Source organism: Anguilla anguilla, chromosome 2 (assembly GCF_013347855.1).
Source record: "Anguilla anguilla isolate fAngAng1 chromosome 2, fAngAng1.pri, whole genome shotgun sequence".
Lineage (NCBI taxonomy): Eukaryota > Metazoa > Chordata > Actinopteri > Anguilliformes > Anguillidae > Anguilla > Anguilla anguilla.
Window position 1 is genome coordinate 67119690 of NC_049202.1, and position 23205 is coordinate 67142894.

Below are 23205 nucleotides of genomic sequence, written 5' to 3' on the forward strand. Positions count from 1 at the left end.
CCACATCGTTTATTTACTGACGAAGGAAAAACGCGAGAGTTGCGCTGTGTGTTTTCTGATTTGACCACAACACGAGGTCAAGAGGACCATGCTTCTGAGATCCAATCAAGTGCCACAAATCATGCCCAAAACTCTATAACACACCCCTTTCATGTGGGGTTTCACCGCAAGTACACGGTATTAAATTACGCAAGGGGAGGCCATTCCTGGACTGGGTTGCCAGCAAAACAAAGTAGCAGCTTGGCTAGCTAAGTTGTCTACATATTTTACAGAAGAACCACGATGAGTCTTAACAAAGCAGAGCTCTGCGACTCGTTACTAAACTGGGTAAGTTGTATGAAGGCCATGGTCTATGAAAGATCAGTGCAATGACGTGGAACAGAACTGGTTCAGTGTTGTGCCCCGTGGCCGTTTTCTGTTGCTAGCATGCCTTCAGGAACAGGTGGCTGGATTAATCCTGTCAGTTCCATTCTTTGTTGTCGGAGAACAGAATTATTAAATTGGTGCCCTATGGAAATTGTAACAAAAAAGTTAACAAGCTGAATATCTAGTTTTGGAAATTGACATGTAGCCTGGGATCTTTAACAATTCGTTGCTGCAGCGGAACTTGGCTAGCCAACTAGGGAGATATTCCACTTCTAATAACAGCTAGCTAGCTAACTTCGTTAACGTTCACTACCTATAAATGATATGGTCTCTGTTGACGTCAGTGTTTGTAACTGGCTAACGGTGGGTATGTAATAACACCAACGTTAGCAAGGATTAACGTGGGGTGTTTTATTGTCTTGGACAACTCCACTTTTCGAACAGCCAGCTGGTAGCTAACGTTAGCTAACACTAGCTAGCCATTGGACTGTGGTCGAACAGAGCAGACTATGTTTTTGCTCTCGTCTGGTTAATATACAGTACAACAAAGCTATCAACCAAATTACGTTCCAGCAATAGTTATTTGCCTAATTGAAATTAAACGTGGTAAACTGGCAATTATTTACTCCTGAAGAGGAATCTGATTCCCATACTTTAGTAAACGATACATTAATGTGTATGACAACCAAAACTGTTTAAAAAATTTAAAAAAAAAAAAAAACTACGGATATCATTTGTTTTCCCACTTTCAGCCGTTCTTACTAACCTATTCCATCCACTTCTCACCTGCCTCTGTCCTTGCCCTTCTCTCTCTCTTTTGACCTCCCAGTTGCAGACGTTTCAGGTGCCCTGCTGCAGTAGCAAGCAGGACCTGACCAGTGGAGTGGCCATCGCCCAGGTGCTGCACAGAATGTAAGCCCATCAACTGGGGGGCGGGGGGGCGGTGGAGGGGAACCCCGGATTCATCGCTGGCTGTTTTTCGGCTATGCAGGATTGAGGGAGGGAGCTGGGAGCAAGTGTTCAACCACACTCCCCCCAGGCTCTTCTAGGAAGCCCTACAAAATCAGCAAGTTAAGCTTTTTAGCAAGCGTGGAAATTGACCTGTAGTTTTCCTTGAAATACAGTGGTATCCATTACGGTCAAGTTATTCAAATTTTAACAGACTGTTGGTGGAAGCTGGATGCCCGAGCGAGACACAAATGAGAGTGGCATCCTGTTTTATATGATTGCTCTTTTTTTGTACCTTCAACATGAGAATCTTTTAAAAGTTTCATTAGTTTTGGACTGAAGGTATTCTGGTTCTGGAGTCTTCAGCCTCAGGTTTTGGTCATATAAAGGTAACTTAACCCCTCAGAATATGGCACAGCCTACAACAGAAGTCATCCAGACCCCTGATTAAAGCTCACTTCAAAAATGGTGGCAAAAATAAACTGCATGTATCTTGTGTAATAAACTGCATGTGTGCATCATGAGCCTGTCATTCTTTGATGGAATGAGCAGCTTGTGCTAATGCAAATGAAGAAATGCACAGTCAACGCCTGTTTTTAAAGGCATTAAGACATAGGCATTAATGAAAATGGCTTATTTTCTCAAAGGCAAAGCAGAGATGAGCGTAATGAAGATATGCGCTTCACTGTATCATTTTTCCGGTTGTTCCGCCTGCTTTTTGAGAAAGCTGAGTGTGGCTGTCTTATTGGTGAGCTGTGGAAAATGGCCCCTCTTGATTCGCTCACGGCGTGGTTCTTGCCCTCGGTTTCAGAGACTCCTCCTGGTTCAACGAGCCGTGGCTGGGCAGGATCAAGGAGGAAGGCGGGGCCAACTGGCGGCTGAAGGTAGGAGACAAGCGGCCTCATTCTTAAGAAGCCAGGGCCAGTCGGTCAGCGGTGGACTGCAGTTAAGGCACCAGTATACTCAATACGAAACTCAAACCTTTTCAGTTTCGAACAGGAGACGTACGAAAAGACACGGTGTCTTGAGTCTATCCGGCGTGGTGTGTGCGTGGTCCCAGCGCAAACTGTTCGCGGGCAATTCCCGTGTTTGCAGAACTCCCCCTGTCTGCGATTAGTTCATCCAAATATCACACGGTTGGTTGTGGTCATTGTTGACTGACTAGGGGCAGAGTTCAACTTAATATTCCTGCTCATTGCATCGCTGTGCTGTCGTGTAGCGGGCTTTGTCTAGATGGGATACAGGAGATTTTGGGAAGGGGTGTCCTATCCAATAGGTTTGCATGGTGCATCATGCCTTATTCCTCCTTCCAGGAGGAAAGTTTGACCTCATTTGTTAGCCTAACTGAGGACAAATCATTTGGAAAGAGAGCTATCCAAATAAAAGATGGTGAGACCAGTATCGCTAGGTAGGTAATTAGCTACCTTGTTACCAGTTTCCCCATCTTTTATAGGTAGTTTCCTCATCTTTTATGTGGCTACCTTTTTGTCGAAGCAATTTGTCCTTAGTTTGACAAATAACATCAATTTGCTCAATTTAATTCTTCTATCATCGCAAACCTATCAGATTGGACACCACTTCCTGAAGTCTCCTGTATCCCAGCTAGATATGACTGCGGTAGCATTGTCATCTTGACTGGAATACTTCTGGGATGATTACTCTTGAATATAGAGTTGCATGCAAGGACACTGTAATCTCTACGATTTATCACACAGATATTTTAAAGACAACGAAATGTGCTCAAATTCCTGGCATTAAAAGTGGGGTCCCAGAAGTGGTCATTTTAGCAAAGCATCTCTGGTGTCAGTGATCCTGAGCTGTGCAAAGCAATCTGTGCGTCAAGTTTGTGCGCCCCTCAGTGGTGTGGAGTGATATTACATTACATTTATTTAGCAGACGCTTTTATCCAAAGCGAGGTACAAAAGTGCATATCATGGTCATTGGACAACTACAAAACACAGGTTCAATAAGGTACAAGACATAAAACAAAGAACGTGGAGTTTGTTTTGAGTATACTGACCACGGTGGTCAGCAACATATTTGCCAGTGGTTCTTTTTCAAAAAAGTTAATTCATCAATATACTGCCTACTTAAGTTGTTCGTTCAGAAGTGTTTTCAGACAGACATTTGGCTGCTGTTTCTCCAGGTGAGCAACCTGAAGAAGATCCTGCAGAGCATGCTGGAGTATTATCAAGATGTGAGTACCATGCAATGCCACACGCATCTTCACATCAGTGACCCCACACACTGTTGACTGCACTCTTACCGTAGGACGGTATTTAACGTGTACTTCCACATGGTCTCGCTCTGCTGTTCTCTGCTGACCGTCTTACCTGTCCACCGTCTGCGCAGGTGCTGGGCCACCCGGTGTCGGACGAGCATCTTCCGGACGTCTGCCTGATCGGGGAGATGGGGGACGTGGTCGAACTGGGAAAGCTTGTGCAGTTGGTGCTGGGCTGTGCCGTCAGCTGCGAGAAGAAGCAAGGTGAGCTGGGATAGCTCTGGGAGGCTTTCGGGGTCGTATCTGAGCACGTAGTGCGCGCGTACGTTAGTCAGTGCTGGTTCCCGGCAGGCAGTAAATCCAGGCAAAAAGAAGAGTGCCCCACACCATGCTTCCAAGGGCAATTTATTGTCTGTGGCTCGTCCGACACCTCATGAAGTCTTAATGTGTTTGAAACGCTTATGTCCCACGGCCCATAAGCTGCACTCATTAGCATAACTCCGTGCAAAACATCTTTCTTTTAGAATTTTCAGGGCCTACCTACAAAGCCTGTGCTCAGCGGTTCACTATTGAATTGGCAAAAGTCAGCAGGAAATGGCCTCCGCACATAGAGAAGGTCGGTCCTGCACACGCACAGTAAAGCCCACCTCTGCTTTGTCTCATCTCTAAACAAAGCGGGACCCTTTTGTGACAGAGTTAGCGGGGGCTAGAGAGAGAGAGAGAGAGAGCGAGGCCGGCTCACAGCGTGCGGTCAGCGCGTGGGTGCTGGGGGGGCCTGGGGGGCCTGGGGAGACACAGTGTGTCAGTCTCTGCGGTGGAAGCGGCTTGTGTCACGGCTGGTCTCTCCCCCGCAGAGCACATCCAGCAGATTATGACCCTGGAGGAGTCTGTCCAGCACGTTGTCATGACTGCCATCCAAGAGGTGAGAATGCCACTACTCCTTTTTTTGATCCAGTACGATCAACCTCAAACCTGTCTGCAAACGTGATGTCCTTTTTTATGCGTAGTTACACACCGCAACAGTTTGTGTTCATCCTCTCTCTCGATGTAAGGGAATTGTGGTTTGAGTTTTTCCCTCAGGTTTTTTGTTAAGTACATACTATTTTTAAAAAGTTTTATTAAAGAATGAATGTTCAAGCGACCCAAGAAGTTTTTCAGTGTTCTATGGTGTGGTGTTTTAAGACATTGTGTTCTTGGTGCTGTGTTCTAGCTGCTGACTAAAGAAAGTGTAGAGCCAGGAAGCCCTGAGACGTATGGAGACTTTGACTATCAGGTGAGGTGCTGTGCTGTTTGGCCTTGAGCTTTTTTTTTACTCTCTGGAGGAAAGTGCTCAACTCTGACATGTTTGCTACATGTTGTGTTTCCTGAATAGACTTGTTTCGGCTGTGGAATTTTATCGCTGTTGTGTTTTTCTTTTCTTTCTTTTTTTTTTTTTTTTTTTGCTTATCTGACGCTCTTCTGTGCATCTGCCCGTCTCTCTCTCTCTTTCCGTTTCGCCCTCCTGTTTTTCTCTGCCCCTCCCTCCAGTCTCGGAAGTACTATTTCCTCAGCGAAGAGGCGGGGGAGAAGGAGGACCTGAGCGGGCGCTGCCGGGACCTGGAGCACCAGGTGAGGCGTGAGCTTGGGAGGTCAGAGGGCATGGAGCATGCTCGGTGTGCGTGGCTGCTGCCCTGTGCCGGCGTGCTGCGTCAGTTTTCCTCAATCTGTGTTCCTGCTAGCTGTACTGCCAGCCATTGCATATGGTGAACTGTGTGCACACGTATGATTTCAACGTGTTCGTATGTAGTATTTTCGTCGTGGTCGTTGGGGAGATGACCCCCCCCAGTGGTCGTGTTCCCATCAGTCACTGCGCTAGCATCATGAAGCATCTGTTTGCGGTTGTTTGATGTGTGACTCGTGTGGTGTTAAAGCCAGCCGTTTGTCCTGTGAAGTTGTTCAGCGTGGGGCTGTGGAGGGTTCAGGCTGCGGTGACGTTCAGAAGGTAAGCAGCCCCCTCAGCTGAACCCCCAACACCAGCTTGCCTAACCCCACAGAGTTCGGTAGAGCAGCTCTGGCTGTGGATGTGCTCGCATGTGTAACCAGTCCTTCCCTGTCATCACTCTGACCTGTCATGGCATGTTTCATTTTGGGGGGGGGGCATGTTCACTCCAAATGAGCGGGGGGGGGGGCTCTGTTAAGGCCGCTGTGGTTTTAGCCTTATTGGGCCTCCCCAGTCTGACACCCAGTCAGAATTAGGTGAACTCAGACCTGCAGGCATGATGTCATCGGTCACATGTGCATTGCTGCTGCTGACTGGGGTGGAATTTGACCCACTCTCGTCTCCTCTACTAATTGCTTGAACAAAAGGGTCAGTCTGTGTGACCCCCCCCTTGCCTGCTCTAACACAACAGCAGCACTGGGAGCGTGAACGCCAACTGCCGCTGCCTGCCAGTTAAATACAGTTCACGTCCTCTTGTTTATAGGGCAGAGAAAAGCATGCTGTTTTTCAGCTTTCTGTTTTGTGACGCGCCCGACTCTCTGTCCAAAGTCTCCTTCGCTCGTTTCCCTTTCAGTACTGCCGGTCCCTTTGTGCTGCTCCCATGATGCTCCTGTGCCCGATGAGCTCCCTGCTGTGCTCTTCGCTCCGTCGTTTCCGTGTCACTGACAGTCTGCTGCGCTCTGTCTGTCCGTCCGTCTGTCTGTGGCCCCGCCTGCGTGTGTCTGCTCCCTCAGATTTCGGCCCTCGTGGAGGAGAAGGCGCTGCTGGCTGCGGAGGCGCGCTCCCTGAGGGAGCGGCTGGGCCGCTGTGACCCCCAGGACGCCTCCTCCACCATCACCGGCAAGAAGCTGCTGCTGCTGCAGAGCCAGATGGAGCAGCTGCAGGAGGAGAACTTCAGGTGCTGCCCTGCACCTCCACACTGCTCTCTGTACTGAATTATACTGTATCTTACACAACACATGCCCCCGACATGCCTATACTGCTACCCTATGTGCATACACCACCACACTGTACTACTTCTCCAGTAACTATAACAACACACAGTGTGCTAAACAGAAGGCCTGTATCGACACTCCTAACTGTGCTACACTGCATGCTGCTTAATGCAACGTGCTGCACTACATGATGTACGGACTGTACCACCACTCTGCACGGCACTGCACTATATACTGCTTATTGTCAACATGCTGTACTACATGATGTACGGACTGTACCACTGCACTGCACTATATACTGCTTATTAGCAACATGCTGTACTGTGCAGAACACTACCCAGAACCCCTCATTGTCCTTAAGAGCGCGGTGCGGTATGTCTGAACCCCTCATTGTCCAAAGAAGCGCAGTGTGGGATGACTGAACCCCTGTGGGTGCGCCCCCTGCAGGCTGGAGAGCGCCCGAGACGACCTGCGCACGCGGGAGGAGGCGCTGGAGAGGGAGGTGTCGGAGATGCAGCAGCGCAACGAGGAGCTGACCAGCCTGGCGCAGGAGGCGCAGACGCTCAAGGACGAGATGGACATCCTGCGGTACGGAGGGCGGCCTGGGGGGGGTGGTGGGAACGCACAGGGAGGGGCAAAGGCACTGACCCCGCCCCTGACTCTGCCCCTCTCCCCCACGCAGGCACTGACCCCGCCCCTGACTCCGCCCCTCTCCCCCACATAGGCACTGACCCTGCCCCTGACTCCGCCTCTCTCCCCCACGCAGGCACTGACCCTGCCCCTGACTCCGCCCCTCTCCCCCACGTAGGCACTGACCTCGCCCCTGACTCCGCCCCTGACTCCACCCCTCTCCCCCACGCAGGCACTGACTCCGCCCCTGACTCCGCCCCTCTCCCCCACGCAGGCACTGACCCCGCCCCTCTCCCCCGCGCAGGCACTCCTCGGACCGCGTGAGCAGGCTGGAGGCGCTGGTGGACACGTACAAGCGCAAGCTGGAGGACCTGGGCGACCTGCGCAGGCAGGTGCGCCTGCTGGAGGAGAGGAACACGGTGTACATGCAGCGCACCTGTGAGCTGGAGGAGGAGCTCCGGCGCGCCAACGCCATCCGCAGCCAGCTGGACACCTACAAGAGACAGGTGAGCCGCCAGGGGGCTGCACCAGCGCCAGCGTGGCCTCAGCCAAAACGGGCCTTCACGCAAATTACACGCATCCTCCTTCAGATGTGGACTCCCCCTCCTCCTTCAGTATAAATGCAAAAAATGATTTTCAGTGGCCAGGAAGCCTGTTTTCAGAAAGCCTTAAATATTCTGCTTCTCCCGCTCACAGGATGTGTATTAGCAGGTAAACAGGTCGTTGGAGGCTTGGTTTTGTTAGCAGACCGCGTGTGACCGCTCTGGTTTGTCTCTGTTCTGTGTGGTGAAGGTTCACGAGCTCCACACCAAACACTCGTCCGAGGCTCTGAAGGCTGAGAAGTGGCAGTTTGAGTACAAGAACCTGCACGACAAGTACGAGGCCCTGCAGAAGGAGAAGGAGGTGAGTCTGTGTGTGTGTGGTCTCTGATGGAGGTGCGTGAGACGTGTGTTTGCGGTAGTGGGGTGTGGTCTGTGTGTGCATGCACGCGTGTGCAGCTCAGATGGAGATGTGTGTGTGTGTGTTGTGTCCACAGCGCCTGATCTCGGAGAGGGACACACTGCGGGAGAACAACGAGGAGCTGCGCTGTGCTCAGGTGCAGCAGAAGTGCCTCAGCCAAGCAGGTGAGCCCCCAAGCCTGAGGGGAGTGGGGTATGATCTGGGTCACCTGCCTGAGGGGAGTGGGGTATGATCTGGGTCACCCACCTGAGGGGAGTGGGGTATGATCTGGGTCACCTGCCTGAGGGGAGTGGGGTATGATCTGGGTCACCCACCTGAGGGGAGTGGGGTATCAACCATCATAGTCTTCAGTCAGTTGAATTGAATGGGGGATGTAGGATTTAGAATTTGGTTGAAACAGAAGTCTACGCCCACACCAGCCCCAGAAAATCTCAAGATGGGTGACGGTGGGGGACCCCTGCAGGAGATGAAGCGGAGTGTAGCTGTCGCAGTGTCTGTACCTGCCTCCCCTCACTGCTCTCCTGCTCTCTGTCGCCCCCTGCAGGTGGCCTGTGTGAAGATGACTCCAGCACTGTGGGAAACCTGGCCTCTGAAATCATGCCCACAGAGTTCAGGTGAGTGTCTGCACTGGGTGACTTCATTGCACATATTGCACAGGCATACATGGTTTGCACACTGGGATAGGCTCCAGCATCCCTCGCAACCCTCCCCAGGATAAGCGGGTATAGATCATGGATGGATGGATGGATAGACTAGGCATCTTGTCTGACGTTGAAAGCACTTAAGTGATTTTTCTGAATGTCTTAAACTAGTGTTTGTTTTGTTTTTGAAATTTCAATTAAAATGGCTGCTGAGTGTGCCAGCAGCAGTCCCCCTGGGGGGGATTGGGGGAGAAATCCATGAAGCACACTGTTGCATGTTTGCATCTGCTGTAGACATTTAAAGTCTTGGCCCTGTGCTTGCCCTCCTGCTCAGTCATTTCTCTCTCGCTCCCTCCCTCCCTCCCTCCCTGGTTTCCCTGGACGCGGTCCCCCAGGGAGACGGTGGTGCGTCTGCAGAGTGAGAACCGGATGCTGTGTGTGCAGGAGGAGAGCTACAGGCAGCAGCTGCTGGAGGTGCGCGGCCAGCTGGAGGAGTCCCAGCGCAGCCAGAACACCCTGGAGACCCAGAACAGGTGTGTGCGTGTGTGCGTGTGTGCGTGTGTGCGTGTGTGTGCGTGTGTGTGTGCGTGCGTGTGCGTGTGTGTGTGCATGCGTGCGTGTGTGCGTGCGCATGTGCGTGCGTATGCGCTTGTCTCACGCATGTGCCAATGTGTGTGTGTTTTACAAGGTGCAAGTGCCTGTGACTGTCCCTTATGAGCGAATGCTGCTGTGTGATTGGTTGGTTGGGCAGCAGACGGTCAGATTACACTGAGATCACATGTAGAACTGTGCGCATGTGGTGGTGGGCAGGGTGGTGGATAATGTGCCGGTTAGTTTGACAGCAGTCACAGGTTGTACGTGGGTTATGTTCATTCTCCCTCCCTCCCTCTTCCTCTCATTCTCCCTCCCTCTCCTTCTCTGTGATTCCCTCTTCCTCTCACGCTCCCTCCCTCTTTCTCTCATTCTCCCTCCCTCTCCCTCTCTGTCTCTCCCTCTCTCCCTCTTCCTCTGTGGTGTGTCCAGGTTGAGTCAGCAGCAGGTGGCTGATCTGCGCTCTCAGGTGGAGGACCTGCAGAGGGCGCTCCAGGAGCAGGGCAGCAAAGCCGAGGATGTGAGTGTGTGAGGCCCACGGACTCCTCCCTCTATTCAAACAGGCCCCGCCCACTTCACCAGCTGTCCTGCCAAACCCTGATCTCAGAACCCGGGCCCCATTTCACAAAGCAGGATCGCTGAGTTAGCCGGGTAACTGCACGGAGTAAAACCCGGAACCCTCCCAAATCTGGACCGTGGACTGAAGTGCTCGGTGCAGTTAATCCAGCGAGCTCGGTAATCCTGCTTCATGAAATACCCCCCCTCCTGCCAGATCTCAAAGCCTGATTGTGATGATCATCTTACAAAAATGATATGTAATCTCATCCCTAATGAAGTCTTGTGGTGATAAATTTAAGTGTGATTTAAATTCACTGACAATCTGCACAGAAACATGAAAGCCTGCCTGGTTCTGTGAGGCCAGGAATCCTTGGATCCAGCAGGTCAAATGAAAAGCACCTAGCAGTAACCCCCCTGGTCCTCCGGGACTGTGGAAATTCTCACCTGATTTGCGGTCTTTGATTGATTTGTTTTCCTTGTGTGGGACGTCCTAACTGGCCTGCTGTGGAAATCGAGTCTTAACGCATGCCTGTCTCTGTCCCCCCCCCTCCGCTCCCGCCCGATCCATCGCCGCCCCGCCTCTCAGGCCATCGTAAGTACAGCTGCCTGCGCGCGCGCGTGCGCTCCTGATTGGAGAGATGAGCCTTGCTGTGCGTGTGTGTGTGCTCTGTGTGTGTGCTCTGTGTGTGTGTGTGTGTGTGTGTGCTCTGTGTGTGCGGCTCACTGCGCTCCTAACCGCCTGCGTTTCTGTCCCCTCACAGTCGTCCCTGCTGAAAAAGAAGCTGGAGGAGCATCTGTGAGTATCCCATAATGCACAGAGCAGCTGAAGGAATGTGCAGGCTGAGTGGTACAGGCTGTTTCCGGGTGTAACTCCTCCTCCGGTCCACGCAGGGAGAAGCTGCACGAGGCTCACTCGGACCTGCAGAAGAAGAAGGAGTACATCGACGACCTGGAGCCCAAAGCGGACGGCAACAGTAAGCGCAAGCCCCTCTGCCGGGGTCCGTTTGTCCACTGCGTGGAGATCGGCCCGGTCCACGCCCGTTTGACAGTGCACCGCATACACCGGTCTTTTCTCTTTCCTTCCCTCCCTCCCTCCCTCCTTCCCTGCCTGCCTGTCCGTCAGTGGCGAAGAAGATTGACGAGCTGCAGGAGATCCTGAAGAAGAAGGACGAGGACATGAAGCAGATGGAGGAGCGCTACAAGCGCTACGTGGAGAAGGCGCGCACGGTGAGCGAGCCGCCGCACGGCCTGCTGGGTAATCTGTACTCTGTCACCAGAGTCTGTGTGCAGAGAGGCCCTGGAGTCTTATTTATTTTTAATTTTTATTCATACTGGGTAGGTTCACTGAGCACAGATGCTCTTTTGCAGCAAAGCCCTGTGAATGCTAACCTGTCCCCCAAAGTAGCCTTACCTACGTGTGTGTGTGTGTCTGTCTGCAGGTGATAAAGACGCTGGACCCCAAACAGCAGTCCCCTTCCTTGTCGCCTGAGCTGCTCACCCTGAAGAACCAGCTGAGTGAGAAGGAGCGCAAGATCCAGCACCTGGAGGTGAGCACCTCCTCCCCTCCCCTCCCCTCCCGTCCTCTCCCCCTCCCTCTCAGTCCTAAACCAGGACTCCGCTCCGCTCCGCCTCTCTGATGTCACTCTTCCTTGTTTCCGTGCAGCACGACTACGAGAAGTCCAAGTCCAGACACGAGCAGGAGGAGAAGCTCATCATCAGTGCCTGGTACAACATGGTGAGTGTGCGCGGTGTGAGGAAATGCCCCGATACGCACGACCTTTGAACCCGTGAGGGGGCGTGGGGGGGGGGGGGGGGGGGGTCACTCTCCTGCACGTTCTCACGGCGCATCGTCGCTCTGGCTGGTCTTTCAGGGCATGGCTCTGCACCAGAAGGTGGCGGGTGAAAGGTCGGGGTCGCCGGGCCAGGCGCAGTCCTTCCTGGCCCTGCAGAGGCAGTCCTCCCAGGCCAGGAAGGGCCTGACCTCCAGACTGCAGCCCAGATAAGAGCCGGCCCCTCTCCAGGACCCAGGACCCAGGACCCAGAATAGGAAGCGCCTTACGGACTGAGTGCAGTACACTGGGAATGAAAGGTGGCACAGTATCCACGTCTGTGTAGGCCATTTTCTCCTCTCTGCTCTCTGGTGCCCCCTGGTGTTCATCAGTATTTTCTAGCGATCTCTGCTCTCCTCTCAGTTTTTATTTTTTCCAGGCAGGGTACTGCCTCCCTCTACAGGCCTGTGCTGGTACTGGCAGTGATCGATTCCTGCAGGAGCTTTTTGACACTTCAGTGCTGGTCACGAACGCAGAAAACAAACACACGCTCATCTCCAGCTGCAGGATTTTTATTCGCTGTTTTTTAATAAGATACATTTATACGATCAGGAATATTTCACGAGCACAGATTATTCGAATTTAATCTTATTTTCTGTGCATGTTTTTTGATTTGATCTTTTTAAACTGTAAATAGTTTTTATTGTAGTATTACTGGAAATTTAATAGCTGTGGTTTGAAAGGCCCCCCATAGCGGAGTTGGGTTGGAGATTTTTCCTTTTACAACACTAGAGAGACCGAACAGAAAGGCCTTAATGTTGGGGAAGAGAAATTACACATTGATTCATCACGACTGATGGGAAGGACATGTTGACTGCTGTTCTTCAAGTCTATTTCTATCAAAGTAATTGCATTTTCGTTTGTAATTTAGAATAGCGTAAATGGTGATTACACTGATCTGACGTAGAGAAAAATGATCGTTTCCTGTTTGGAGCTAAATGGTGGTGAGACCGCTACTACACAAGTTTGAAGAAAACAATGCCTGCGGCGTAGAATACACTTCAACTGGAGAACAACAACCTTAATTTAGACACGGCACTCAGCCAGGGCGTCGTTTCTAAAAGGCTAAATGATGTGGTCTTTTGGTATTTTATTTGCTCAGTTTAAATTGTGCATTGCTATTGATTTTACTGTCGAGCGCTATGTTGGTCATTCTTATTTGACTGATGTGGCATGTGATGGTGTCTGTTTCTCTCTGATAGTCTTACTGGGCTGTCTGAACAAAATGGTGCACTGGACTTCAAAGAATATTTAAAAATCCTAAAGTGGGATTGAACTCTGCTGGTTGGTCTGTTCTGCTGTCCATCATGTAGACTTTGGGTCTTCTTTTCCTATGTTCTTATGTGTGCTCTCTTGTCTTTTTGCTGTGGTCATATACACAGTGTTTGTCTTGTAAAACTTGTTGAAGCGTACAGCTGAAAAATGCTGGTGAAACTTCTCAACAAAAAAAAAAAACAAGAAAAAAAAAAACAAAAACAAAGATCTGTAACCCTGAACACTTTCATCTAGTCGATAATGATTCTTCATCATGACCAGGGTTATGAATTTTATTTTTTATTGACATTTTGTATTTTTATTTTTAATGTGCACTTTCTACATGCACCCAGCTGAAATATTAAACTGAAATCCAAGCTGCTTAGTGGACAAAACCGGTAGTGCACAGACCTGCACACTGACTGAGACCTCCGTGCATCTCCTGCAGCACTACATTATGTGTGTGGCGCTCTGGCACTAAAGTGTGTGTGGTACACAGATAAGTCTCTGTCCATCTGTACATATTTTGCACTTCTTTGAGTGATCGGTAAATCCCCGTGTTAAACAGAGGGCACTTTTAACTTGATCTAATGGTGAGATGTGCTTTTATGACACCCAACACTTTTTCCCAAGCTACGTCGATAATTTGCACACTTGATGCATCAATTTGACTAAATTAAATGCATGATGGTACTTTCCTTATGTATGGTACACCTGACCGTTTGAAATGTGAATGTATATGTACAACACTGGATCAAAATCTGGTCTACGTTCTTAAGAGAATGCTTTTTTTTTATTGTATTACACTACCTGTGAGACTACAGATCGACAATATGTATAGGTGCTATGTTAATTAATGCTGGGTTTGGTAGCAAATACACTGAAACTAACATTTTTTTAAACCCATGTTGTACCTCTAAACACATGGATAAATGCCTCATCCCAACATCCATTGTGTGAATTTTTTTTATGATTCTTTGGGAAATTTGAAAATCATCAAAGATGCCTAGCTTTGTTCAGACCTAAATTGTGGGTTTCTGTAAAATTCGGATTCTTTTCTGGACTGAAATACACAAACGCCTCTTACCAAGTCCTGAAACCTGATCAGCTGTGAAAAAATATTGTATACGGTGTGTCTTGTAAAATTATTTGTCCTTCCATGTGATGCTTGTTGAAGTCATTGGTTTCCAGTCCCAATCGCAGAAACCCATTAGTGAATGTATACGAGTGAGCTTCAGAGAACATGGCAACACGTGGACGTCATACACTTATTTTCTCAAGTGCTAGATAAAGTGTTTCTTATATTTGCACCCATTGATTTTGGTTACTAGCTGTGCTAATGGTTTAATTTTTATTTTCAAACTGCAGCTCAAACTCGATGCTTGAGTGTGCCTACTAACGGACCATATTGTCTCTGTGTGTGTGAAACGGATTAACTTAACACTGTTTTAGCTTTGTTTTGGTAAGAAACCCATGTTTAGTATATAAGTGTACTTCTGTATCCAAACCTATTTCTACAAGGACTAGGGGTTGATAGGGGTTTGTGTGAATTTCTGTTCCGTACATTTCTGACTTTAATTTGTTTTTATTTTTAAAATTGGTTATCCAGAATAGAGGGGGGGGGGGGTCATGTGTAGATTATAGGTTAAAAGTTAGTCCGTCTGTTTTGTCTCTTGCACTACAAATAAAACAGACATTGGGTACCAGACCGTGTTATTGTTCTCCTATTTATTTTTGAATGTGTAATACAACTGCCACAGTTTGCAGTTTCATTCAGCAAACAAACTTTTTTCAAAAAAGTTACAGTATATACTTCAAAAGTATCTGTAGAAAAGCTTTAGTTAACGATAAAAATCTAGATGCTGAGATAGAACTAGAATTAAACGATGAATTAATATATCAAATGGAACCCTGTATTGAACAGCTTTCTGCGGTAGTACCTGTATTGTGTTTCTCTTTCTTCTCTGTCGTTACTTTTGCAGATGGAATCCCGGGTTCTCTCTTTGTGAAGTGCACTCAGATCTTTGGCGATCGCGTTGAAGTGCCACAGCACATTGTCTCTGCTGCAAACACCCACCCCCCCCCATGTCCCCCACAGTCTGTCCGTGGAACTTGAAATGGATGACTGATGTAGTAGGGGCTGCTTCATTCAGTGTTTGATTTTCCTGTCTGTCACTGGTCTGTTGAGCCCCCTGTTGCCTTCCTGCCTTTGGTGAGATGGTTACATTTTCTTTCCACTGATGTACAATGGCTAATGTTAATGTAATAACTTTGTCCTCTTTTGTAAAAAAAAAAAAAAAAAAAAAAAAAAAAAAAACCCCCATTTAATGCAGTATGTTACTACATGAACTGGCAAAAGTTATTACGTTAACCGTTCCAAGATTATTGCACCAATCGGCAGTTAATACATTAAAGAGGATAAAGTTATTACAGTGACCGTTTTTATTACATTGGCCGTTGTTACATACACTAATAATTGTTCTCGCCATTTGGAAATAATTGGGCTGGTTGTTGCACCTCTGACCCCACGCTAACGTTTTGCGAATGCTGACAGTGATTGGCTGGGGTTGAGCAGGTTGTTGTTATTGGAGGAGATGCTCTTTCTTGAGAACCTGCACTGGAAAATGTTGGGACGGTGAGCAGAGACTGTCTCGACCCACTTTCATTGGCCGGCTTTGTGGGAGTGGGCGTGGCCCTGGACTGATCGCCGATTGGCTTGAAGGAGAAGAAGTCCTGGATTGAGCTGCTGCTCGTGGCACGTGGGGAAGTCGGGTAGTCCTTGATCCTGAGCACGGGGGACCTGGAGGGGATGGCTGTGAACTGGTTGGAGGCCCGTCTCTGGGGAGGGTGGCGGAAGAGCCCTGGGGCCTGTGCTGCAGTGTACGCCGTTGAGTCCTGGGGTTTTAGCGGGGGAGGGAGAAAGGGAGGTGGTGGAGTAGCCGGGGACTTCACTTTGAAGGCCTCTTTCTTGTTTTCGTACTCCTCCTTCTCATCCCTCTTTTCTTTCTCCGTCCTGCTCTGCCAGCGGTTCACGTCGTCCTTCTCCGTCTCGCCCTCCCTCTCTCCCTCGCCCGCCGGCCGTGGGGCCGGGCGGGGGCCGGCGAACTCCCCGCAGCTGCAGATGGTGCTCTGGGTGTCCTGGCACAGGGCGGAGCGCATCGAGCTGCCGCCGCCGTCGTCGTCTCCGTCGCTGTCGTCCGTGGAGACCGAGGAGCCGGGGCCCGGGCTCGGGGAGCGCGTCAGTCTCTGGAGCTGGGCGGAGGTCCGGCGGATGGCTCCGCCCACCAGGCCGGTCGGGGAAGGGGCGACGTTCAGGAGGCGGCTGAGCAGGGCGTGGTTAGGGTGCCTTCTCCCAGACTCCTCCAGGTTCTCTGCTATGTCCTCCAGGGGCTGGAAGTGCATCTCCTCTTTTGGAACGCTGAGGGGAAGGGGATGAGGACATGGGTGTGTGGCAGTCCACACAGCGCTGTTTCATTTAGCGTAGCCTTACATTTGATGTGGAGCTGGTCATGGACAGACATATGGCCCTAATTTGTATAACATAACTGGCCTACTGTCTGTGACATGCAAAAACTGTCCATACATATTTTACATGTTCACTTTGCCCATACTGACTAAATTCTTCCATTTCTTTTTCTAGTTTTTACCATATTGAAAATTTCTCTCCAGCTCTTTATCATCTCAACTCTACAATTATAAATAACATGTTGATGAAAAATAATTATATTATGCTAGTACACAGAAAAGGGTTTCCTGGTAATTCATTTGAAGATAAGAGTTGAGTTTTTCACAGACAATATTTGCCAAAGTCCCTGTATAGGTGCTTGGGATAGCCTTATATTCATGTGCGTATGCGAATATGAACTGTGATTGTGATGGATGTCAATGGAGAAACCACCAGAACTGTGCTTTGTTTGTGTGTTTAGAGACTCACGCCATGTCAAAAGTGGAACCCTGGAAGGAGGGTTTTCGGAGGACAAAAAGAGTGGCAGCAGTGTAGGGTGGACGAGGGTTCGAGTCGTTCCAGTAACGGTCCCGTTCCAGAACCGGGAGGTCACCATACATCTCATCCACAGCCATCATGGACACCTGACAGTCATAACACACAAAGGGGAGCTCTAATGCGTCGGCTCAACAAAGACCACCTAAGGTAGCTACAGTTTAACATTGTAAGTGGGTGGCTCCAATTAAGTTTAAGACGTTTTACATAAACATATATAATGGAACAGGTACAGAGGAACATGTACCTGGAAGTTCCTGTCAATTAACCAGTTAGTCTCAAAATCATCATCATCCTCACCAAAGGGGTTAACTAGCTGTTCTGCTACCTAGGAGGCAGATTGGAGAGAGGAGAGATGTCAACATTTCAATCATTCTCTAGAAAATCTGAGACTCTGGTGAAAGTAAGGGAATCTCACCTTCAGCCAGCCTGTATAGAAAAAGAACTGCAGCAGTGTGAAAATAGGAACATAGAGGTCAAGGTCGTGACCCGGATAAAGTTGGGTGGGATCAAGAAACTGCCGGCCTATCAAACAAACGAAGAAGAAACTGTACACTGCAAGGGTCACCACCTGCAGAAAGACAAGAGTAAAATTTTGATATACAAAAAGAAAAGGCCATTTTTATTTGGATATTAACCCGGCCCAACAAATGATGTCTTTGGAACAAAAGTATGTTCCTCTGTAAAAGCAGAAACAATGAGGCAGGTATGAGCTTCTGCTTCACAAGGTTGTGAAAACAAACTAACTACTGACCTGAGTGTAGACCAGAGGCACGCTGATCATGTCATAATGGAAGAGCATGCTGCAGTTCCCTCTGAATGCGTTGAGTTCCTGTGGACAGGTCAGTTTCGATATTTCAGGTGGTTCAGCTTTAAGGACCTCAGATCCTTTTACAACTTTTAAAATGAATATACAGCAGATGAAATTGCATGTACACACTTCTGTTCACAGTGAAAAATAGAGTCTGGTGATAATTTGTGTTGTGCTGGCCAGCTGCAACAAACTAGGAAACACACTTCCCTTGCAACAGTAGCATACCACCTTGCACACTGAAATTGTGTCTCTCCAAACAATGCGGCCTCCCTTGCTATCTGCGGTTAGCCTCAATTAACTCGATACCAACCTGCCCATCTCTGCTATTCCTACTTCATCTTCTAACAATCACCTCTCTTCTCCCTTTCTCTTTATTCTAATGTATACACTCTTTTTTTTTCTTCCCCCTCTCTTGATGAGAAGCAGGAAAAAGAGTTGTTAAACTGAGTCAGGCTCTATCAACTGTTACTTTGCATTCCATTCTTCTACCAAGTACACCTTGTCTTGTAAGTAAATAAATAATCACCTGTGTCTATAGGCCTACAGCCAGGCCTATTAAAAGAATACATACAGATACATTTATTGTGTATTATGATGGTTTATTTACTCCTCTCTGAGAATCAGTATTGCTTGGCTTTGCAACCAAAAGATTTTTGATAATGTTTTGTTCAAAAATCTGGAAGTGGGGTGTTCAAGTAGACAGTATTCCCCCATTACATTGATGAGACTACTCTTATAGCTTGTTCAAAGAGCAAAATTGTGGTGATACTGCAATTCCAATTCATGTCTAGGCAGTCAAGCTGTAACTAAATAACCTAGTATTAAAGCAGGCCTATACAATGGTTAAATAATTTGTTAAAGGAGCATTTTAAAATGTCAACGAACGTCACATAGATTAAGAGAAAATTAAGAAATTATTGGAAGTTAACAATTTCCCGGTGCATAATTATTTCACTGATCCTCAGGGGAGCTTGATCGTATGTATTCTCTATTGCGGCTATACTCTTCATCCATGTTCATGCGACTTCTCATCGCTACCTCCAGCAGCAGTTTGAGAGTGTTGTCATCCTTGATCCTGCCTTCGCAGCGAGCCACGGCCGCTAGGTTTGTGAACCACACGCACGGCATCCAGTACTTATTGTATGGCGACTGCAGGTTCTCGAACTTCTTTCGCTCCTCCCTCGTCATAAACCCTGAGAGGATCAAAAGCGTTAAACAATTACAATAGGTAAGGCGTAAAACTTCAATGTAGCCAACGATTACTACTGTGGGTTTGAAAAGGTCCTGCGAAAGAATACTGAAAAAAATATTTATCTTGTGGCCACTTTCAACTCAAGGAAGTCGCTGAATAGCATTCTCTTATCCTACAAAATACCACAAGTAGTCTTTACAGACAGTTTAGCAAAAGAAAATCTATACGCATTGACACATATGTGTTTCATGCTTCAACAAGACTTTACCCTTTTCTAAAGGGACTACGTATGTGGGGAAAGCGTTGTTACTTTTAAATAATTTTCCTACTGAAATCAATTTGTAGCCTTCTGGTGGAATTTCTCTAGTGACTCCAACTATTTAAGAACTGGCAGAAAATGGGAGATTTTACATTGCTTGTGTAATGGTTTAAGTAGGCGAGTTTAACATTTGGAAATGGAAAATACCTCTTATCTTTGAGATAATCATAAGGTGTTAATGAGTTGCTTCCACATTTCGGATAAAAATCCTTTAAGATTCAACTATGTCAGTGTCACTGAGATCATGAATGGTATGCTGATTAACAATAAAAAAAAATTCCCTTATGCACAAAGCCATTTACCGGCTTCCACGACGTGATCAATGGTGGGGAAGCGCTTGAAGACGGCAGTGCTGACCGAGCGCAAGATCAGCAGTGCCGACAGGCTAGCGTAGCGCATCAGGGTGCGCCGTAGCAGCCGGCCGCGCTCGTCGCCGCCCTGCAAGCCACCCGAGAGCACGCACATGAGTCGGTCGGGCAACGGGATGCAGGTGTACTGACTCCACCAGCGGTTTACCACTAGCGTCACATAAAAACCTATGGGAGAGAGAGAGTGAACGACTAAGAAACATCGATGCCACATATCCAACGATCATTGTATTCCACTTTATCCGAGTCATTTTCCATAATTGTTTTTATTCAATGAGCCTTTGGCCGTACCATGCATATAGGCTATAGCTGAAGGCCTATCCGTTTTTTATGTTCGATCACACTAAGTGTTTTTCTGTAGCCTATATCACTGCTCTGGAGAGAACACCATAAATACCGCTACCTGCGTAGAGAGGGTGGGCAACTCACCTAACACGAAGGACATGGGGATGAGGCTTGCATAGTGATTACAGTATATGGCCAGTTTTTCAAAGTACCTCTTATGATCATCCAGGAGAAAGAATCTGAGTTAGAGAGGAGGGATAGAAAAATGGAAATCACGATAATAGTCAAATTCAATGCGACAGTAATGGGATTTCTATTGGATCCATTTCACGGACAATATGTCGGCCCTGTAGGCCCCTGTACCTTAAAAACAAAATCTAAATCAAGCAATCAACTCGGTTAGTTGAACAAAAAAAAAAAAAAAGATTTTTTAAGTTTCAGATTTGTGCTCGCTACTTTACAGAAGGTCATCATTTACTGCACTGTATAGCGTACCTATATATCCATGTTCTGATCCAAAACAGAAATACTCTGGTTTTTATTCATTGGACTTCTATGATTAGTAACTTCAACTCTCAAAAGGATGTAATACACAAAACACTTTTTGTTACTACTTTTGTGTTACTTTCAAAACATTTTGTGTCAAAGTTACTTCTTTTTTTGTTACAAATACACAATTAACGTGTTACAAAGGGAGACCTTTAAACACAGACTGTGTTGAAAGTAACACAGAATGAAATAAAACTAGACGTGGAGGTGTTAAAAATGTTCCGTTATGTGTTGTTTTTAACACAACTGTCTCGAGAGTGCAATATTCAAATAAATAAATCGTTCAAAGTTATTTTCATTATGCGTAAGGTCGCACACAGCACAAAATGACTCACCTGTATGTGATGCTGATAGCGGTGTACATAGCGAAAAACGCGAGGAACTCCTTGTACAATACCTTGTAAATACTTCCCTTCCACGCCAAAAGCAACTTAGAGAACCCACAAAAACGAGCGTTCGCCACTCTTCCAGTGTAAGTGACAGTCATGATTAAAATGCCAGGTTCAGGATTTGAAGGTCATTCGGTTCCGACAGGAGAGATATTAGCAGTCGTTTCGGACACCAAACTGTACAGTGCGTTGAGTACCAAAGCGCTTCAAATTGCCACAGACATCCTGGTGTCACGTGTTCCTGCTATTTTGCAGATTTCTGTTGGGCAGAAAAGTTTGTACAATGGTGATAAGAGTCGACTAGAGAGGAAGTTGCAATTTATCCTAGGAGTTGCAATTAAAGAATGCCAACAACTTCAAGAACTTGGTACTATGATAGAATTTCATTCATTGTATATGAATTATCACATATACACATTGACGTTTATAAGCCATTTTTTAAAATAATGTTAAGCTTCATTTTTGCTTTATTGTCTATGTACTTGTATTGCTCTGTATGAAATCCTTATTAGACTAACTGGGCTATAGCCATTTTAGCCGTTATTCTCACAAATATCGAAATTATGTTAATAAATTATTTTAAGCTGGTGGTTTTATATTATGGCAAGCGCTGTTATGCAAAGAATAACCTTTTATGGTGTACCATAGTAATAATCTCCATGTAGCCTATACCCCACAACAGCATTTTTCACAGAAGTAGCTTGTGTGCAGTAGGAACGAAGAAGACCTACTGGGTTTAAAAAAAATGTTTAACCTTGTTTCCAGGCAATGACCATGAGATAACGACGACACGCCGAGAAGTTTTTTTTTTTTTTTTGTGAAAACCATGAGGTTTGTTTTGGTAGGCGAGAAATGCATGGCATTTGCTGGCTCTTAAGTGACAAAACGAATTAGATGCATTCATCGGCACACATTTTAAGATAGTGCCTGCCTACAATGTAACAGGCACCTAGTAATGTTACAAACGGGATGCAATCTCAGGAAGTGTTCGTAACTATCATTAACCCTCTAAATTGTTAAAAGGCAATGACAAGATTATTCTCGTTCGACAACGTTTTGTGCCAGTTACAAAGTTCACACGCCTTACATCTGTGCACAAAAATATCAGTTATATGTTAATTCATGAACAATAACCGCGAAAATTTTGAAATATTCAACTGTTTCACTAAATAGACTACCTCCCTTCCACTGCATAGGCTACGTACCTGAACGACCAAATTATTGAAGATTCCTTAAATTTTCAAACATCCAAACAATTTTGTTTAACACTATTGGAATTTTATTATTGGCACTCTTTTGAACCTGTCACTAATAGGCTTTTCCGTCCGGTTCCCCTTCTCTATTGGGTTAAAATAGCCTACTCTTCTCTGCACAGGTCCCCCAACATAATGACCACCGCACCCAATCCGCGTTTGCATATATTCAGCGTCTGTGTAGGAGGTGCTGTTTGGGTGTGTGAAATCCAAAGTGGGCGGAGACAATTGCAGTTAACTGATGAGTGGTATTTCTAAAGTTCGGTCAATTAACCTCTTACAATAAGACAAATGCTGGTTTCAATATTCTCCTTTCCATTTGCCAAATATACACAATATGACGAACCTAGGAAAAGCACGCGTAATTGCGCAAAGGTAATTTAAGTGATGTTTTGAAAACCTAAACAGGAATTATGCTGTATTTTAATCAAATGAGATGGGAAAATGATCGCTTATTTTATTGATTATGATGCTAAAAAAAGTTGTGATGACAGCATGTTTTGGTAAGAGTGCACCAGTCTTGTAGAGATCAGTAACTTTTATGAATGCCTGTTGGGACAGATCTGCTTTCTACATTACATTACATTACAGGCATTTCTAAAAACAGTTTTTAAAACTACAATGTATTCCGAATCAAGGCATTCGTCAATTGAGTTCTGTGATAATGTGGACGGTATAGTACAAATCGACCAGTAGATATAACGGAATAATGGAACTGGGGGGGGGGGGAATCCCCAGAACGATATGTTCAGTGGTCAGAACGCCCCGGGAGAGCTCCAAAAAACGACTGAGCTCGTTAGCACAGGCTCCCGCTGTTAACACATGACTGCACAGCGCCAGGGTTCGAAAGACCACCGTTAAAAGCACGCACGTCAGCATCATCGTATGGCGCAAAGCACAGAGCAAATGCGGAAACAGGAAAAACGCACTGCCGTTTATTTTGCATTAACATTTATACTAAACACTACTGCCAAGTGAACTCCTAAAACTTTTTTTTTTATTTTTCCATCAAGTTCGCCATTAGCAAGAACTTCCACTTTTATAACTAATCTGACATAATACACTGTACCAGCTCCACAGGGACGCTTGTTTGTTCAGGTCGTGGATTGCAGATGAAAGACTGCC

The 23205-nt window shown here is 47.0% G+C and overlaps 2 protein-coding genes across 5 annotated transcripts; one reads left to right on the top strand and one right to left on the bottom strand.

The window, feature by feature from the left end:
* Positions 1-8: 8 nt before the first annotated feature.
* On the top strand, positions 9-14619 carry LOC118221496 (protein Hook homolog 2-like). 2 transcript variants are annotated; one of them, XM_035406618.1, is made up of 23 exons: positions 10-327; positions 1196-1278; positions 2126-2198; positions 3461-3511; positions 3667-3799; positions 4390-4457; positions 4746-4808; positions 5063-5143; positions 6248-6411; positions 6896-7036; positions 7383-7584; positions 7871-7981; positions 8115-8202; positions 8583-8652; positions 9075-9212; positions 9703-9790; positions 10415-10420; positions 10590-10624; positions 10720-10802; positions 10952-11055; positions 11268-11375; positions 11492-11563; positions 11700-14619. In XM_035406618.1, exons 1-23 carry the CDS (start codon positions 283-285, stop codon positions 11829-11831), a joined length of 2139 nt encoding a protein of 712 aa, XP_035262509.1. In that variant the 5' UTR covers positions 10-282; the 3' UTR covers positions 11832-14619. The 2 variants fall into 2 exon arrangements, with proteins under 2 accessions (XP_035262510.1, XP_035262509.1); XM_035406619.1 differs by lacking the exon at positions 10415-10420 and having other exon boundaries at positions 9-327.
* A 579-nt stretch (positions 14620-15198) lies between these two features.
* On the bottom strand, positions 15199-22863 carry best2 (bestrophin 2). 3 transcript variants are annotated; one of them, XM_035406620.1, is made up of 10 exons: positions 22033-22863; positions 20774-21086; positions 20034-20128; positions 19539-19772; positions 18764-18918; positions 17666-17743; positions 17330-17482; positions 17159-17239; positions 16846-17000; positions 15199-16329 (listed from the first exon to the last, which is right to left on the bottom strand). In XM_035406620.1, the coding sequence occupies exons 2-10, from the start codon at positions 20923-20925 to the stop codon at positions 15381-15383; spliced, it is 2052 nt and encodes a 683-aa protein (XP_035262511.1). In that variant the 5' UTR covers positions 20926-21086; positions 22033-22863; the 3' UTR covers positions 15199-15380. The 3 variants fall into 3 exon arrangements, with proteins under 3 accessions (XP_035262511.1, XP_035262512.1, XP_035262513.1); XM_035406621.1 differs by having other exon boundaries at positions 21582-22863; XM_035406622.1 differs by lacking the exon at positions 17330-17482 and having other exon boundaries at positions 20774-22863.
* Positions 22864-23205: the final 342 nt, after the last annotated feature.